Raw genomic sequence first — 20,610 nt, 5'->3', positions numbered from 1 at the left:
TATGAATTTTACATTAACCCAGTGTGTGTATAAACCACACCTTTTTTTTCCATTCTCATAACAATAATATAGCAGACCAAACAACTGTTTATTAATTAAGCTAGGACTGAAGTATTATGATGGAATGGCTCTTTATTGTCTAGTCAGGCCAGAAACAATACAACTCTGGAGTATTGTTACACTTAGTGTCAAACAGACTCGACTGCAAAGTTTCTTAGTTTGATTTCTCAAACATTTATTGTTAGTAGTGCATCAGATGTGTTTATCTGGTGTTTTAAAATGAAGTAACTTGCCTCATATTATACAAAGTAAGGTTGTTAATAGTTTGTAGGTTGTACAATAACTTTTGATCATGTCAAATTATTTTATGTGCAAAATCATTCAGTCCAAACTGATTTTGAACAAAGATCAAAATTGAAGCCTGGGATTTATCCAGGCATTCTGTGCCGCCTGTGGGTCTGAACATTTCCCTTCCCAAAAGAACGTGGCACTGAAAATTCCCAATTTCTATTCTAAAAGTTCCCAATATATATTTATATTTAATAAATTAATTTAACAGTAGTGTACGACATCATTCAGTGACCAGAAAAAAAATATCCCAATTATGATTAGAAAGAAAGAAAGAAATGTTTTATTTAACGACGCACTCAAAACAATTTATTTATGGTTATATGGCGTCAGACATATGGTTTAGGACCACACAGATTTTGAGAGGAAACCCGTTGTTGCCACTACATGGGCTACTCTTCCGATTAGCAGCAAGGGACTTTTATTTGCGCTTCCCATAGGCAGGATAGCACAAACCATGGCCTTTGTTGAACCAGTTATGGATCACTGGTCGGTGCAAGTGGTTTACACCTACCCATTGAGCCTTGCGGAGCACTCACTCAGGGTCTGGAGTCTGTATCTGGATTAAAAATCCCATGCCTCGACTGGGATCTGAACCCAATACCTACCAGCCTGTAGACCTATGGCCTGCCACATTATGATAAAATCACACTAATTTTCCCAATCTCATCAGTCATGGGACCCTGGCGAAAACTCTTGGATAAATTCCTGGAAGCATTAATGGGAACTCCAAAGTTTAGTTTATTCTTTTACAAATCAAAATTGAATCGTTAATCACGGTTAAACCAGAACTTCAAGAGACAATTTTCAAAATTACATTGGCAATAATTGGCATGCTTTCAAAAATAATTAATAACAGAAGCTATTTTTAATTGGAATTGAATTTTTTTAGTGATATACAAAACATTAGATTACCACTAATTTGTAATAAAGGTAAAGCCTATTTTGGAATTAAAATCTATTTAATAACACCATTCTAGACTATTCCTTAATAATGTGTAAAATTTTAATGCCATCTTTATAAGTCAAATCATTCAATGTCTCACTAAATGGAAGACAAATGTGCCAAAAGTTGTAATAGAAGACTTTGTTACAGCATAATAAAACTGTAGTCTGTCCCATCCTCCTACCAAAATATTTTTTGTAAATAAATTCAGTTTGGTTTGACTTTAGAAGAAAAGTAAAAATGTTTTGGGAAAAAAAAAAAAACTAGAGAAATAAAAGAAGCTATATTTGTGTGCAATTTAGAAAACAATCAGCTTTGAAATAAATCACTTGTAGTAAATTCCATAGGATGAAAAATGGCGTTCCCTGTGGGAAGGACTATAGGTAGGCCTACTATGTTTTGTGAAATGGTCTGATTTTAAAATACCACCCAGGAGATAAATAATTACAGTAACAAAAATGGAAATAGAAAGTGTTACAACTGACAAATACAAAAACATTTGTATAAATATTAACTTTCATTTTCCAAAACATATACTATTCTTGTCTTACTGCAATTCACACACTATTAATTATTGCTACAATAGGTAACTAAAAACCAAAAGCTCCTGTAATAATACATTCCAACTATGATATGCAAATCTATTCAGATACAATTACTGCAGAATCAATATCACTTGTGTTAAATAACTAAACAGTATTATCATATAAAATAAGTGAAAACTGCTTGACTACAATAACAAAAGCATATACATATACTACTAAAATTGGTAAACAGTAATATCAAGTGAAATCACTGATGACAAGATTGGAGTTACAACTACAAATAGTTACAGTTGAAAAGTATGATCATATAAAAAATCAGGACCGAGACAAGCATAGATTCAACTAGGCCCGTGAACATTTATACAACACTTTCAACCTAGAATCATAAAAGATTCAAGATTTGTTTTGAATCTAAAATAAATTCTAAAAAGAAAATGCTTCATATCCAGCAAATTTTACTCCGTTTAAAAGACCAAATTTTTTGCATCTAATCTACTAGCTGAAACTAATACTACACTTTAAGAAAACTTTAAAAGTCTGATTTCAAATGCAAAAGGCTTACCATATTTTTCAGCCTATAAGCAGCTACTTTTTTACTGTGAATAGCAAGGTGCAGTTTATAAAACGATGTGCTTTATTTATGAATTTTACATTAACCGTTCTGTGTATAAACCGCACCTTTTTAACAATAATATAGCAGACCAAACAACTGTTTATTAATTAAGCTAGGACTGAAGTATTACGATGGAATGGCTCTTCATTGTCTAGTCAGGCCAGAAACAATACAACTTTGGAGTATTGTTACACTTAGTGTGTCAAACAGACTCGACTGCAAAATTTCTAAGTTCGATTTCTCAAACATTTATTGTTAGTAGTGCATCAGATGTGTTTATCTGATGTTTTAAAATGAAGTAACTCGCCTCATATTATACAAAGTAAGGTTGTTAATAGTTTGTAGTTTGTAGAATAAACTTTTGATCATGTCAGAAATGATGTTATGTGCAAAATCATTCAGTCCAAACCGATTTTGAACAAAGATCAAAATTAAAGCCAGGGATTTATCCAGGCATTCTATGGGTCCGAACACAGACCTCTTCCCAAAAGAAAGTGGCACTGAAAAGTGTACATCATTCAGTGGCCCCCAAAAATATCCCAATTATGATAAAATCACACTAATTTTCCCAATCTCATCAGTCATGGGACTCTGGCGAAAACTCTTGGATAAATTCCTGGAAGCATTAATGGGAACTCCAAAGTTTAGTTTATTCTTTTACAAATCAAAATTGAATCGTTAATCACGGTTAAACCAGAACTTAAGTGTTGGATTTTTAACTCTTTGTTTGATTAAATAATAGAATTGACAGTTTGTATCATAAAACAAGCATAGCAAAAAACAAAACAAAACCCCCACCCACCAAAACATGTGATACATTACATATATCCTGTTAAAAAAGGAAAAGTGTTTTTTTTTTTTTTTTTACACCTAGTGTTAAAAATATTTAAACAATAATTGTGGAACAGCCGAGTTCCCTAAAAACATGAGCCCGTCACATTCTAGAGATCTTTAACAAAACAATATTACAGCAGTATGGACAGTACAAAGAATTACCTTCGTTTAAAAACGTGAGGCACCTATTATCATAACACCAATACTTTTATTATTATTACTAATGCTATTGCAGGTAGCACCTCTGTAACAGTTTCAGTGTCAAATACAAATTAGATTTTGTGGACAGGTTAATTTTGGATGTCCATATGAATAAAAATACTGGCTTCATCAAGTTACTTTCTGCTGATGATTACTCACAGTTACTGACCACAATAACAGGCTGTAGATGTAGCAGGATTTTGGTGCTTCTGCAAATCTCAGATTTTGGGCCTGAAGCATAAGATTATGAGATGGAATCCCAAAATATCAATATGAAGTCATGTTCATGTTTATGATTCCGACAGAATCCTACAATCAAATCTTCAAATGCAATACCTGAATAATAAAGTTCAGACAAATGATTCTTTGTCTTCAGAACTAGAAACACTTGTCGATGCAGGAATCAAACTTTGATCTCGACAAATCACATGGACCTCTTTTGATGGCGAGACGTCACCCCCTTTCATTTCTTGTGACGGGCCATCTTTAAAAAACTGCTGTAGACTTGCGTCGAATGTCTTGGAGTTGCTCGATCCTTCTGCATGAATAGTTGTCATGCGTGAGATACTGGGACGTCTCTCGTTTTCCATCACCAACACTGCATTGTCACCACAGTGTGAAGACGATCGACGTCCATCATTTTCCATTTCTAAGCCACTGGCCTGTTGTACAAGACATGATTCTTCACTCTGTCTCTCTGGCACCGATGGAGCGACTTCTCCACGGTCCATCTGCACCAGTGGCAACATATCTGACGTGGAATTCATTGGATTTTCTAACACACGAAAGAACTGCTTTCCAACTTTCTCCAAGCTGGACGCGATGTTCTTCATCAACCCTTGTGGATGATTGTCATTAACATTACCATCATCATCATCATCATCATCGGCATGATGCTGATTTACATCTTGATGATCTCTCTCCTTTTCCTGGACTTCTGTGTCCGAACTGGAACCAAGATTAAACCTAACTTCAGAAGTACTGTTCTTCTGACCATTCTCATCACCTTCCTCCTCCTCAGATTGTTCTGTGAAATCTTCCAAAACTTCCTTAAGAATTTGCGACTCATACGTCAGCTGCTCCACAATGCTGTCATTGTGTTTGAAGTGGGCTTTTCGTACATCTGGCTTGTTCACTTCTGTGAGACTAGTCGAAGCAGCTTTCCCTCCGCAGTCTGATCCCGATCCAGAAACACCTGGCCCATCCTCTTGTTTTTCAATCCGACTTGAAGTCCCTGGTCTGTCACAACCAAGTGGCTTCCTGCTGCTGTCCCGACCAGCACCCCGAGACTGGCGAAGACAGTTGGACTGGTCCAATTCCATCATCCCCTCGGCCTGTCGCAGAGACAAGATGGTCGCCTTCATGAGCTGCCAGTCGCCAAACGTCATGTCCATTACCTTGCCGAGCTCTTCGATATCACAGTTGGCCAGCACCAAGCCGGTGATGTTGTTACTCTTGATGCTATGGGCATACTTGGGCACTGCTTGCTTGTGGATGCCTTCCACTTTCTTCAACAGATTACATACAGAATCTACAGATAGTGAACTTAGCATGATGGTCTCCATGTAATCCTGTGAAAACAAAAGTTAATTGATAGATATATTTATTATCCAAATAGTTCAAGATATACAGAGAAATATAACCAGTATGACAAATGTGTGTCATAACGATTTCATGTGACTAACGAATGACATCATTTTGGGAAGAGATGTCATAACATAATGTGGCTTCCCTAGTCTCTGTGTAATCACTGACTAAAATGACATCATTTCAAGGTCTCCTAGTTTATGTTTTGAAACATTTTGTCACAGTGCTTGTTAGCATATTGATAAAAAAATATATTATGGATAATAAAGAAATTATTACTCTCACATGTGAATTGTACTGGTTTTTACGAAATGCATGTTAGGATTCATGTATTGCCCTTGTTCCCGCTTGGGCAAATACAAGAATACTGACACTCATTTCATAAAATCAGTATGACACACAAGCTCGTATAATAATATAGCTCTATCTTATCTCATCTCATCTCATCTAATCTTAATCTATCTTTATCTTAATCTTAATAATAATCTTTACCTCTACTCTACTCTACCTCTACCCCTACCTCTACCCCTACCTCTACCCCTACCCCTACCCCTACCCTACCCCTACCTCTACCCTACCCCAACCTCTACCCTACCCTACTCTACCTCTACTCTACCCTACCTCTACCCCTACCCTACCCCTACCCTACCCCTACCTCTACCCTACCCTACCCCTACCCCACCTCTACCCCTACCCCACCCCTCCCCTCCCTTGAATGGTTATAGAAGAAACCTGCTGCCTCCATATGGGCTGCCACTTCTGGTTAGCATAAAGGTGAAAAGGAGACCCCTCCCTCACCCACTCCCCGGAAAAAAAGTATTTTTTAATAAAGTAGATTTAGTCGGTGTACCATTAAAAGTGAAAACCCTTTAAAAAAGTCTGGTGTTAAAGGGTATCTGGATAATGGAGGTTCTGTTCTGTACCAATATTTAAAAAGGGACCATAAAATATATCAGATTTTGAGGGAAATCCAGTTTACAGAGGGTCCAGTTTTAAAGGGTTTCACTGTATTAAGCTAACTTGACATTTAAATCCAATAAAATGCCCATCAATTTCTATCCCTCACCCATGTCACTGATTTTTATTTTGTGAGAATGGTAGTTATATTATGTTCCTAATCTGTGTTAATTCCACACACACACGCATGCATGCATGCACGCATGCACACACACACACACCACAGCTAGCATTGCAATGAACCATGACAACTGATCTGATTGTGGAATAGTAAAATTTTAAAAGAAAAAATGTTGCACATCACATCATTATAGAACTTTTCATCACAAGAATCAAATCCTTTTTCAGGTGTGTGTGATGCATGCGGATACTAAACAACTCTTTTAGGTAAATGTTTAAAATTGATCTCACATGAATAAAGTGTGATGGCGGAGCTCTTTGCACCGCTGGATAAGAATAAGGCATCATCCCCATTGGTCCATAAGGCATCATCTGATTTGCATACGGATTGAACATTGGATATCTTGGACCAATGACTTGTTGGTTTGGGAACACATCGTAACTGTTTTTAGTGCCCTGTGCCATGGTGCCTGTAGATGTGTTCCGCGTAACCGGGGCATAAAAACCAATTTGCTTTTCCAGATGAGCTTCAGCAGAACGCTCCATTTCTGTTGGCAAATTCAAAAAGTGAAAGAAGAATAAATGAATTAACCAATGAATGAATTAACAAAAAGAAATGAACAAATAAATGGACAAATGAAAGGATGAACAAAGAAATTAATATACCCAAAAAAAATGAATGCATGAACAAAGAAATGAAAACACAAAAAGTTAATGGAATGAACATCCTGTCCTAACATGAACAACTGATAGAGTAGTTTTAGAAAATTTGTTTCTAATTTTCATTATTATTCATACTTACCTAGTACTAGCACAACAACAATGCTATACGACCCTGAGTTATAACCTCCACTGCAGAATTATCTCCCCTTGCCGGATGTATAACCTACACCCGCGCATGGGTAGACCGTATATCCTCGTTATCGATTCAAAGTCCGGAATGACTGAATAAAAAAATACCTCCCTCAGGGCGGGTGGGAGGTAACGGTTGTTGTGCTAGTACTAGTTAAGTATTAATAATAATGAAAATTAGAAACAAATTTTCTAATAGTCTTATTCAACTTACCGTACTAGCACAACAACAATGCTATAACAGACGTGATATAACACCGTTAAAGCACGAGAATTTAAAATTAAAGGGAGGAGGTAAGAAAACAAGGAGGACTTACCCATTCAACCAGTAGTGTTCGTCTCAAGTAATGAGCTGCTCAACTCGGGGCTACGAGCGTGACACGACAAGGTTGCTGTCTGATCTTTGCCAGAACCTTGCCAAGCAGAACCGGAGGGGGAAAGGCGTAAAATCCAGTCCCGTCCAGTCCATGCTCAACACATTGTACTCCAGTGCCAGTGGGTCTGGTACCGGCGATACAAACACTGGCAACTGATTGTTCAGGCGAGTGGCAAACATATTGAGTTGAGGACAACTAAGGACTCGATAAGCCACCGTCCGGTGCAACATCCACTCCATCTGAACCGAGGAACGACGACTCAAAGCGTCCGCCAAGACGTTCACGGACGAAGGAATGGCCGATAACACCACTCCCCAATCGTCGCACCATTCCAGAATCTCCAAAGCCGCAAGACTCAATGACATGGATTTGGTGCCTCCCCACCGTTTGAGGTACGCAACAACCGACGTGTTGTCCGACCTCAACAAAATTTGACGATGTCGAATAACAGTCCTGAAATGGAGACAAGCGCGACACACTGGCTGATGTGACGACTCCTCTCTGAAGGAGTCCACACCCCTGTGCACCGAACCCCTCGAGGGAAGCATCAGTAAACAGGACCAACTCTGGAGAAAATGGGTGTAAAGGAACGGCCTGGGACATACACTTGTCCACTAGACACTCTTGGATCGGAAGAATGAACCAAGGCCCTAGTGGTATCATCCCAGCTGAGACCATCCCACACTCGGGACAAATGCCATTGAAGCGGTCTCTTGAACTGTCTGAACCGCACATTCAGCGCCGCCAGCGATTCGAGATGGCCTATCAACACATGGAGCGTGCGCACCGACGCACTTTGCTCCACCAGAAGACGTTGCGCCAACGTCATGAAATTGTGAAGTCGCGAATCCGTCAGAAGAACGGACACCTCCACAAGGTTGAAAACCACCCCAAGATAAGTGAAAACCTGCGTTGACACTAATTTCGACTTGACCCAATTGGGAATAAACCCCAATCGGAGAATCATGTCGATCACGAACTCCACGCCCACGAGACATGCTGTCTGTGACGCCGCCGGAATTAACCAATCGTCCAGGTAATTGTGCATCCGTATACCCAACAGATGTACACGCCCCACCACTGCCTTTACTACCCGAGTAAAGACGTGAGGGCTTGTGGCCAATCCGAACGGACGAACTTGAAACTCGTAAGCTCTGCCGTCGTAGAGGAACCGCCGCCCATTCCCCCACCTGAAGCAAAGCGCGAACAGACTGAACCGTCTCCATCTTCATAGATGGAATAACAACGTAAGAATTCAGCGGCTTCAGGTTTAGAATTGGTCGCCACTCGCCATTCTTCTTCTAGGTGAAGAACAGATGGGAATAAAATCCTGGAGTGCCCAAATCTACCTCCTGGATGGCTTTCTTGTCTAGAAACTCGACAACCATCTTCTCCACCAGTACTCGTTTGTCGACAGACGGTACTGCAGGTAACCGGGGGGAGGACGTCAGTGGAGGGGGTGATAAAAACGGAATTCTGTATCCGTTGCGGACAACCGACAAAACCCATGGGTCCAGATCTGGCACAATCTGCCCCCACAGGAAGATCTGCTAACGGAACCTCCATAAGCAGATGTCGATTGTCCATGCACCCTCATCCCGGCTGCTTTCCACCCCTGGGCGCCTTGCCCCGAGCAGAACCACGAAAACGTGCTGGCTTCCCCCGAAAACGTCCCTGTTTCGATGAACCACGGGCATTACCCGACTGCACGCCCGAATCAGACACCATCGGGATCTGATACCTGTCAAGATACCTGTCGATTTTTTAACAGGTGGAGGCTTAAAAGTAGATGCCGCCTGGCGCTTATGAGCAGTTCGGGACTGAGCAGCAAGGACGAATTTTGCCGCTTCTTGGTCCATGACCAAATTAAAATTGGTCCCAAAAAGTAAGGTTTCCCTTACTGAGCAACTACGAAAGTAGGTTTTAACCACACCCGTCTCTTTCAGTCCCGCCAGGTAGTAATCCCGACGCAGAAGTAGACTGTTGGCAAAAACACGCCCAGCAAGCTGAGCGACGTGATGAGAGGCTTTAGAAGCCGCCAACAAACAACCCTTAGCCATCGGCGGAAGACCTGTGACTGCTTTATCTAACCCAAATAGGAACGTACCTAAATGGTTATTGACTTGAAAAAGAAGTTTAGATAATCTCTCCAAAGTCTCTAAATCCGTGAGTGGCACACTGACATTAGGAGAAACATCGTTGTAAGACTGAACAGCCTCCTCCGTCGGACCTGTTCCCGTACAAAACCAAGAACCACCTGGTAATCATAATCGCCGTCTGGCATATCATCGGCCACATTGGGAATCTCATCGAGCACCAAACCTGGTGCCGACCCTTCCTCTGAACCACACACTGATTCGGAGTGGAAATCCTCTTCCGAAGAAGAAATTTTTTCAAACGACGCACCATGCGCTGACCGTAACGGAAACGAAACTGCATGGGCAGGACGATGTGGACTGGCCGAATCTGCAAACTGGTCCAATCCCGGTCTCGCTGAAAACCCCGTCAGTGGAGGGACTGGTGGAGGCGATTCCCCTAGCCAGGCCATGAAATTCTCAAAAAGAGAAACATAGTCCCCCCGAGTCTGCCCCTGAGGGCGACCCGAAACCATCGGACCCTGAACGAAAGGTTCCGCCCACGCAGTCGAGAGATAACGCCTGGAACCTCTACCCCAATCTGACAGTTCCGGATTGACCATCAGTGTAGACACAGGCGCACCCAAGAAAGCTGCAGTTTCCCTGATCCCTGCCGAAGCAGACAACGGGACTGATGGTGTCGGTTGAACCAGACCGTCAAGAAATTTGTACACGTACGAAACCTGCGGCGAATTCTGAACCCAACGTACCACGTGGATTAGCCAACCCAGTTGACGTAGCCATGTGCGAACAATCTAAAAGTTGAGGACACTGTACAGGCACCCCAACAACAGAAGGGACGCCCACTGGCGTCGCACCCGAAACAATGCCACCCGGCTCCGTGACCGAGACAACGTTGTGAGACTTCGCGATTTCGCCAAGTGGCTCGATCACCGAAGTAGCGCCGAAAGACGTGTTGGCCGAAACGGCGCCCTCGGACGCCACGACCAACCCTGCACCAGAAATCTGGTGAGACAACGGCACCGCGAAGCGGACTTCATCCTAGAGCCAATCGACCCCTCCACAGAAGGACCGATAACCCTGCCCCCATCAGCAAGATGGGAGTCGGAACTGAGAGACACAGTCGTTCCTGCCACGACTGCACTCCCTCCGACTGATGCCCTCGTTACAACCGTAACAGGCGCCGCCTCCACCGACGGAGGCAAAAGCAAATCCCTAGGTGGAACAGAGCCCGATCTGGAAGAAACCTTCCCTGCTTCGGCTGAAGCAGGGAGCAACAGCGCCCCATCCGCGCCAAGCGGCACTTCGGGTTTACTGGTATCACCATGAAGATGGCAAACAGATGAGGAGGCACCCTTGCGCCTATCACTTGTCCACAAGCTCTTTGAACTGGACACCGACTTGCCGACCGACGGCAAATCGGTATGGAGCACGACCCCGGAGGTTGCCACTGTGCTCCACCCGTCCCGTTTACGTCTAATCATCCTCTTACGCTCGGCGTCTTTTGACAGCTTCTTAGCCTTCCTCCACGTGGAGGGGGACCAATTTACACAGATATGACACTGGCGTTCAAAACAACAAGAACGACATAACAAATGCTGATCAAACTGGGGCAGTCGTTTAAGACAACCGCCCTCGGCACACACAACCAACCGGTTGGAGCCCGAGGAAGCCGTGTCAGACATTAACCCCCTGTGTAAATCACCCAAAAGACCTCGTATGACAGAGTAAAACAAAATTACAAATTAATAAACAATTTGACAAAAACAATTACTACAGAACTCGAACACGACTGCAATGGAGGATTGCAGAATCAAAAAACTAGGATATACGGTCTACCCATGCGCGGGTGTAGGTTATACATCCGGCAAGGGGAGATAATTCTGCAGTGGAGGTTATAACTCAGGGTCGTATAGCATTGTTGTTGTGCTAGTACGGTAAGTTGAATAAGACTATGATATATTAGACAAGGTAGAACAATAAACGGCAAAACAAAAATGAAATTTTATAGTAATAATAATAATAATAATAGGCAGATTAAAACTTTTTAAAACAATAAAATCTCACCCATTTGTCAGAAAATACCTGCACCCGCAACAGTGTTTCAGGTACTTAACAGGAAATATGAAAATGTAGTATATTAAACACAAACCTCTGATCAGTTTTCTTAAGAATGGATCCAGGTTAATTGTAACTGGAAGAAACTTTTTCAGATCGCCAACGTTTAGTAATGGCGTGTTTCCCGATTTGCTAGCTAGGAAAGCATCCAGTTTACGAACATCTCGATCAATATCAACCAACCGATTTACATCCCTGGATACAGGAATTCGAGGTATTACTCTGAAAAATATAATTTATATACATGGACAATCTGAGTAAATTCAATCACTACCTAAAAAAAACCTGGCCTTTTAATAAGGATTTTAATGCTGAAATTTCCTCCAATGTATTTTCATGTGTGGTCAACTCCACAACTGGATAATCATGACAGTGGAAATTAAACATTAACTACGCAAATCAAGAGCACTAGAACATTATACAGCAGGTTTTACTTACTTCTGGTACAAAAGACAGGTTATAAAGTAGGTTTTACTTACTTCTGGTACAAAAGAAAGGTTATAAAGTAGGTTTTACTTACTTCTGGTACAAAAGACAGGTTATAAAGTAGGGTTTACGTACTTCTGGTACAAAAGAAAGGTTATAAAGTAGGTTTTATGTACTTCTGGTACAAAAGAAAGGTTATAAAGTAGGTTTTACTTACTTCTGGTACAAAAGAAAGGTTATAAAGTAGGTTTTACTTACTTCTGGTACAAAAGACAGGTTATAAAGTAGGTTTTACGTACTTCTGGTACAAAAGACCGACTATAAGGCAGGTTTTACTTACTTCTGGTAGAAAAGACCAACTATAAGGCAGGTTTTACTTACTTCTGGTAGAAAAGACAGACTATAAGGTAGGTTTTACTTACTTCTGGTACAAAAGACCAGCTATAAAGCAGGTTTTACTTACTTCTGGTACAAAAAACCGGCTATAAAGCAGGTTTTACTTACTTCTGGTACAAAAGAAAGGTTATAAAGCAGGTTTTACTTACTTCTGGTACAAAAGACAGACTAAAGCAGGTTTTACTTACTTCTGGTACAAAAGAAAGGTTATAAAGCAGGTTTTACTTACTTCTGGTACAAAAGACCGGCTATAAGGCAGGTTTTACTTACTTCTGGTACAAAAGACCGGCTATAAAGCAGGTTTTACTTACTTCTGGTACATAGAACCACATACTAGTTGTTTTGCCATGTTATTTATTGCACTAGTTTATATGCACAAGAATATTATACCATGAGACTGGTTTTTGGCAAGTATTTTTACTTGACAACAATGGCGGCATGTTGCGGTAATTTTCAGGGATTGATAGCCGATCTTGACAGCTAATTTGATAATAAATTGGATAATTTTACCAACGAAAACCACCAAATATTGCGATATGCATCGTAGTTTATTTTTGTAAAAACATTCTGGTCACAAAACCACTGTTAGCGGGAATAATAGACATAAATACTGGACAGCTGGCCACCAAATCCCGGGACTTTTTCTATTTTTTACCTAATTTTAATCAGCATTAACTGATCTAAAATATCATTAAATTATACAACCCCATGAAAATAATACCGATTCATATATGAAATTATTTTATGTATTTATAACACATTTAAGTGAATATATCTGAGTAAAAATTATAAACTTGTACCCACTCAACATGGTTTTTGTCAAAAATTAATCCAGTAGTCTAAAGGTTAAGGATAGAAACAATATAGCATGTTCTACTTACTTCTGGTACAAGGTGTAGAGTGCGATTCATGTTCTACTTACTTCTAGTACAAGGTGTAGAGTGCGATTCATGTTCTACTTACTTCTGGTACAAGGTGTAGAGTACGATTCATGTTCTACTTACTTCTGGTACAAGGTGTAGAGTGCGATTCATGTTCTACTTACTTCTGGTACAAGGTGTAGAGTACGATTCATGTTCTACTTACTTCTGGTACAAGGTGTAGAGTGAGATTCATGATCTACTTACTGCTGATACAGGTTATAGAGTGAGATTCATGATCTACTTACTGCTGATACAGGTTATAGAGTGAGATTCATGATCTACTTACTGCTGATACAGGTTATAGAGTGAGATTCATGATCTACTTACTTCTGGTACAAGGTGTAGAGTGAGATTCATGATCTACTTACTGCTGATACAGGTTATAGAGTGAGATTCATGATCTACTTACTGCTGATACAGGTTATAGAGTGAGATTCATGATCTACTTACTTCTGGTACAAGGTGTAGAGTGAGATTCATGATCTACTTACTGCTGATACAGGTTATAGAGTGAGATTCATGATCTACTTACTGCTGATACAGGTTATAGAGTGAGATTCATGATCTACTTACTTCTGGTACAAGGTGTAGAGTGAGATTCATGATCTACTTACTGCTGATACAGGTTATAGAGTGCGATTCATGTTCTACTTACTTCTGGTACAAGGTGTAGAGTGAGATTCATGATCTAATTACTGCTGATACAGGTCATAGAGTGAGATTCATGATCTACTTACTGCTGATACAGGTCATAGAGTGAGACTGTATTGTCTTGGTCATCATTCTCCTCGTAGTAGTAGATAATCCACGACACCCGGTACGGCCACTGTTCAATGATGTTGATCCAAGCCATCAGTCGGTGCCAGACAAACTCAATATTGTAGGCTCGCAATAGTCGGGCTACGAATAAAAGAATCAGTCAGACAATAATAAAAAAAACCCCACCCTTTACCAGTATTTAACCACATTATGGCCAATTTGTTTTAGTAATATATTAACTTAACACTGTAATTTTAATGAAAAATAAAAAATTAATTAAAAACTAATTTTTCTCATACATGTATAAATAAATGAATGAATGAATGAATGAATGAATGAATGAATGAATGAATGAATAATTGAATGAATGAATGAATGTTTAATGACACCCCAGCACAAAAATACACATCAGCTATTTGGTGTCAAACAGCACTACATCTCAAATTACACGGCTCATTACACATAATTGCCACTGTTAAAAAAAAAAAAACCTGTTTTGAATACAGCCATTAAAGTTTAAATTGTTGAAAAACATAACATAAAAAATTGATTTAAGAAAGAAGATACAACATTGCCAACAATATCTATATATTAATTATGTTGGTTACGGAATAATACATGTAATACAGGTTTAGTTGAAGGCACATCTTTTGACATTAAGGTACAATTACCCCAGAACTGCCAACAAAATGAAACAAAGTGCCAAACATAACGATTCAAACCATAGGTCTCTGAACAATTGTGAGAGTGATAGTTTCGTTGGCACATTGCTCGCTTAAGTATAGTTTGTGTAACCAATTTATCGTTCGCGCATTGAATTTATGATATCATTTATATAGTCATGATGGGTTACATGAAAACAAAATGGTTTACCTGTGTATATATATATATATATATATATATATATATATATATATATATACATATATATAAAAACGAGTATGGACAAATGTATGTTGCAGTGACCTAGTTGTGTATGTTGCAGTGACCTAGTTGTGCATGTCGCAGTGACCTAGTTGTGTATGTCTCAGTGACCTAGTTGTGTATGTCGCAGTGACCTAGCTGTGTATGTCGCAGTGACCTAGCTGTGTATGTCGCAGTGACCTAGCTGTGTATGTCGCAGTGACCTAGTTGTTTTTGCGTAACCCATAAATGATTTACACAAATGTTCAATTCTCAGAGACCAGAAACCATCAATGTAAGCTTCCAAAAATGGGATAAAGATACTATGTTTGTTTAATGTCATCTCAGCGCACCATTTTCAGGGAAACTGTTTGGGAAAGGTAGGTGGATATGTTTACAGAATTTAATGACAGGGTACAATATTTCACGAGAACCGTTGTTCTGTTTGCGTGTCGGTTATGCAACTTTAAAATCACGTGAACCGCCAATTGGCTACGCGGTGAACCGCCAATTGGCTACGCGGTGAACCATTAATTTCTCAAAATTATAAGTACCTTATCAGAAGTCAAATTGAAAATCAATTTATTTTTTTAATACATTTGAACCACCAATGTAGCATAGAACCGTAGTTCAAGTGTTTTACAATTATGTAGGTCTAACTCATCGGTTACTAGAACTATATTCACGTAACTGAACAATCGGTTACCTAAGTAAAACTCACGTGAACCGACTTCCGGTTACCTAAGATTCTGAAATATTGTCTCCTGCAATGAGATGTATTTTTGAAATGTATGAATATTAGGCAGTGGTGGAAGTAGCTATAGCCACCAAACATAGCTGCCAGCTGTTTACTAATGAAGACTGCCAAGGGAGAGTAATAGTTTCTGGCACCAGTCCTTTTGTGGGTTTTGTTTTTTCTGACACAAGTCTCAAGAATCTGAGCTTTAGCCTAGTTGGTAAAGCACTCGCCTGATGCATAGTCGGTCTAAGATTGATCCTGTTAGTGGACCCATTGGACTATTTTTCATTCCAGTCAGTGCATAAAGACTGGTAAATTAAAGGCCATGACATGTGCTATCCTGTATGTAAGATGGTGCATGTAAAAGATCCCTTACTACTAATGGAAAAATGTAGCAGGTTTAAACTCTAAGACTGTATGTCAAATTACCAAACGTTTGACATCCAATAGCTGATGATTAATAAATCAATGTGCTCAAGTGGTGTTGTTAAACAAATAACTTTTTAACTTACCTGATGGTGGATGTACATTTTAACATGTGCACCAGGAAATCCTGCACAAATTTGTATCTATTCCACATAAGAAACAAGACCCTTTAACACTACTACTACTAGAGACAAACATACATAGACACAGAGACAGAGACAGACAGACACAGAGAAACAGACAGACACAGTAACAGACAGACACAGAGACAGACAGACACAGGGACAAACAGACACAGGGACAGACAGACAGACACAGCAACAGACAGACAGACACAGCGACAGACAGACAGACAGACACAGCGACAGACAGACACAGAGACAGACAGACACAGAGACAAACAGACACAGAAACAAACATACACAGAGACTGACAGACACAGAGACATACAGACACAGAGACAGACAGACACAGAGACAAACAGACACAGAGACAGACAAACATACAGAGACAAACAGACACAAAGACAAACATACACAGAGACAAACAGACACAGAGACAAACATAGACAGAGACAAACATACACAGAGACAGACAGACACAGAGACAGACAGACACAGAAACAAGACAGACACAGATCCAGACAGACACAGAGACAGACAGACACAGAGACAGACACAGAGACAAACAGACACAGAGACAGACAAACATACAGAGACAAACATACACAGATACAAACAGACACAGAGACAAACAGACATAAAGACAAACAGACATAGAGACAAACATACACAGATACAAACAGACACAGAGACAAACATAGACAGAGACAAACAGACACAGAGACAAACATACACAGAGACAATCAGACACAGAGACAATCAGACACAGAGACAGACAGACACAGAGACAAACATAGACAGAGACAAACATACACAGAGACAATCAGATACAGAGACAGACAGACACAGAAACAGACAGAGACAAACAGACACAGAGACAGACAGACACAGAGACAAAGAGACACAGAGACAAACCTGTGACAGCGACAATATTCATAAGTCGTTTCATACTCCGTGGATTGATATCGCTGAAGTAGTCATTTCGGATGACTGTGTGAGACAGGTCGAATGATGACGCACTCACAAACGGTTGAATACTGGAAATGCTGCCGTGTCGACTGGATCGCGCGAGTCTCTTAATGTACTTGTTCTCAGCACTACCTGCTGACATTGTAGAGTCTTGATGCTGGTATGATTTCTGTTAAACAAACATGCTTTGTCAAGTAAATAATCAGTTAAAAACTACTTACTGTGTATTGCTTTGAGGACTGAAGTGCAAGAGGGAGCAGGATGGATGATGTCTTAGATTCATGTTTAATATTTATTCACTTCAAATTTAACAAGTATTCCAAAAGTACTGCTAGAGCAATACAAGTGCCCTATTGGGCTCATTTATTTCAACTTATTTCCGTGGTTAGTGAGAGAAAAGAGGGTGTAGTGGCCTTACACCTACCCACTGAGTCCTTAAGAACTCGCTCTGGGTTGGAGCCTGTACCGGGCTGCGAACCCTGTACCTATCAGCCTGTAGTCCGATGGCTTAACCACTGCACCACCTAAGCTGGTAAAAATTTGGGCTCAACAAATGGTCTTATCTCCTCAGTTCAAGGACCAAAACTCTGTGAAAAAAATGGGTAAATAAAAGTCAAACTTGATCTGTAACAGTACATGATAAAGCTTTAAACAAAATTTCAGTTCATTATCTTGAAGTATTGTGAAAAAAGTCTGTAAAACTAATATTGGTAGTTGGGACAAAGATTAGCTGAAGGGAAAGGGTTGTACAATGGTCTAAAATGGCAATCTCATTTAGCCTAAACAATATCGTAAGTTTTGAACAGAGAATATGGAAATTGTTTGACAAACAGCGAAAACACTGTACAAACGATTCAAAATCCAGAACATTCCAGAAAACTTCCATCTCTGTCTAGTGGAGTTGTTAAATAAGAAAAAAAGTTAAAAGTTTGTTTTTGCTTACCATCACCACTAAAGCACACTGATTTATTAATCACTGGCTACTGGCTGTCAAACATATTTTTTTATATGCACCATCCCAAAAGCAGGATAGCACATACCACTGCTTTTGATATGCCAGTTGTGGTACACTGAAATGAGAAATAGCCCAATGGGCCCACTGACAGGGATCGATCCTAGACCAATACGTCCTGCCCTTTAACTAAGAAAAAAAAACCTTTCATCAAACAGGTGATGAGATATGTTTGAGACAGGGGGCTTGACGTAGCCCACTGGTAAAGAGCTCGCTTGATGCCCGGTTGGTCTGAGATTGATCCACGTCAGTGGGTCCATTGAGCTATTTCTCGTTCCAGCCAGTGCACCACGACTGGTATATCAAAAGGTTGTGGTATGTGTTATTCAGTCTGTGGGATGGTGCATATAAAAAGTCCCCTTGCTACTACTGAAAAAATGTAGCGAGTTTCCTCTCTAAAAAGGGTTGGGACATAGCCCAGTGGTAAAGTGCTTGCTTGATGCGTGGACCGTCTGAGGTCGATCCCCGTCGGTGACCCATTGAGCTATTTGTTGCTCAAGCTAGTGCACTACAACTGGTATATCAAAGGCCATGGTATGTGTTATTCTGTCTATGAGATGGTACATATCATATAAAAGATCCCTTGCTACTAATGGAAAAGTGTAGTGGGTTTCCTCTCTAAGACTATATGTCAAAATTACCATTCATTTATTAATCATCGGCTATTGGATGTCAAACATTTGGTATTTTGACATTTAGTCTTAGAGAGGAAACCCTACATTTTTCAATTAGTAGCAAGGGATCTTGCATATGCACCATCACACACACAGGATAGCACATGCCATGGCCTTTGATATACCAGTCGTGGTGTACTGGCTGGAATGAGCAATAGCCCAATGGGGCTACCGATCCCAAACCAACCACACATCAGAAAGAAAGAAAGAAATGTTTTATTCAACGATGCACTCAACACATTTTATTTACGGTTATATGGCATGAGACGTATGGTTAAGAACCACACAAATCTTGAGAGGAAACCCGCTGTCGCCACTACATGGGCTACTCTTTCCAATTAGCAGCAAGGGATCTTTTATTTGCGCTTCCCACAGGCAGGATAGCACAAACCATGGCCTTTGTTGAACCAGTTATGGATCACTGGTCGGTGCAAGTGGTTTACACCTACCCATTGAGCCTTGCGGAGCACTCACTCAAGGTTTGAAGTCGGTATCTGGATTAAAAATCCCATGCCTCGACTGGGATCCGAACCCAGTACCTACCAGCCTGTAGACCGATGGCCTAACCACGATGCCACTGAGGCTGGTCGACCACGCATCAAGCAGGTGCTTTACCACTGGGCTATGTCCCACCCTTTCTTAGAGAGGAAACACACTACATTTTTCCATTAGTAGCATGGGGTCTTTTATATGCACTATTCCACAGTCAAGATAACATACCATGGCCTATAAAATACCAGTCGTGGTGCATTGCCTGGAACAAGAAATAGCCCAATGGGCCCATCCGAGACACTCACCTTGACAGTGGAGCTTGTGGACTCTGTGCGCTGTCTCTCCACACTTTCCATCCTCTGTATCCTCAAGTTCTGAGCCTGCAGATAGAATGGCAGTTGCACCACGTTGCGGAGGTAGTCGTACCCGTTGATGTTGGAGTCGTGCACAGAAGACATCAGATTTTGTTCAATGCCCTTTATGATGATGTGCGGATCCACAGCAAGAACGGTAATGAATGGGGAATTATCCTCGGCAAACAATGCATTCACAGTGTCTAGTACCTGTATGGAAAAAAATAAGTTAAACAAGCATTCTAAGATTCCTGCTAATTTAAAATAAATACATGTCAGCTACTGGGCCCAACAAATTGTTACGGGGATGTAATAAAGAATTTATCCAGCAATTACTGTATATATTGGCAAGATATGATGACTAGAAAATATAGGTCACGTGACATAAGCCCGATTCGACTCAAGTATTTCAGAATAGATTTGCAGTAAACATACTCTTTAAATCATTTGTTGAAGTACAGTAAATACAAATAACTTTTAGTTTTGTGATAACAATACAAAACTTGTATATTTATATATGAATTAAGAGTTTAGAAACTCTTTTTTAATGTGACAGAATGTAGCTAGCGTCTTACAAATAATGACGTCATGTATCTTGTATGACATCATACGGCAAACTCCTTGCTATGTTGCCAATACTCGATTTGCGTACACAAAACTGGAATAAATAACGATTTTCCGAATATTCCTGTAGTATTGCAGGATAAAAGAAATAACTGGTTACTTCGCAGGATAAAGCCGATATCTTAAGACAGTAAACAGTTATTCCCTATATAATATTGCTAAGAGGGTGATAGTACATTTGCATCAATCCATAACTTA

The 20,610-nt window shown here is 40.2% G+C and overlaps 1 protein-coding gene across 2 annotated transcripts in view; it reads right to left on the bottom strand.

The window, feature by feature from the left end:
• Nucleotides 1–1,578: 1,578 nt before the first annotated feature.
• LOC121375300 (kinase D-interacting substrate of 220 kDa B-like) overlaps nucleotides 1,579–20,610 on the bottom strand; it is a 44,398-nt gene continuing 25,366 nt past the window's right edge. For both annotated transcript variants that reach the window (XM_041502683.1, XM_041502684.1), the window contains exons 19-24: nucleotides 19,741–19,998; nucleotides 17,204–17,426; nucleotides 14,077–14,239; nucleotides 11,629–11,816; nucleotides 6,443–6,699; nucleotides 1,579–5,058 (exon numbers count right to left, since the gene is read on the bottom strand). In XM_041502683.1, coding sequence (XP_041358617.1) covers nucleotides 3,838–5,058; nucleotides 6,443–6,699; nucleotides 11,629–11,816; nucleotides 14,077–14,239; nucleotides 17,204–17,426; nucleotides 19,741–19,998 — 2,310 coding nt within the window. In that variant the 3' untranslated portion in view covers nucleotides 1,579–3,837. The remainder of the gene's footprint in view (nucleotides 5,059–6,442; nucleotides 6,700–11,628; nucleotides 11,817–14,076; nucleotides 14,240–17,203; nucleotides 17,427–19,740; nucleotides 19,999–20,610) is intronic.

This window comes from Gigantopelta aegis, chromosome 6 (assembly GCF_016097555.1).
Source record: "Gigantopelta aegis isolate Gae_Host chromosome 6, Gae_host_genome, whole genome shotgun sequence".
Classification (NCBI taxonomy): domain Eukaryota; kingdom Metazoa; phylum Mollusca; class Gastropoda; order Neomphalida; family Peltospiridae; genus Gigantopelta; species Gigantopelta aegis.
This window is presented reverse-complemented; position numbering and strand designations above follow the sequence as displayed.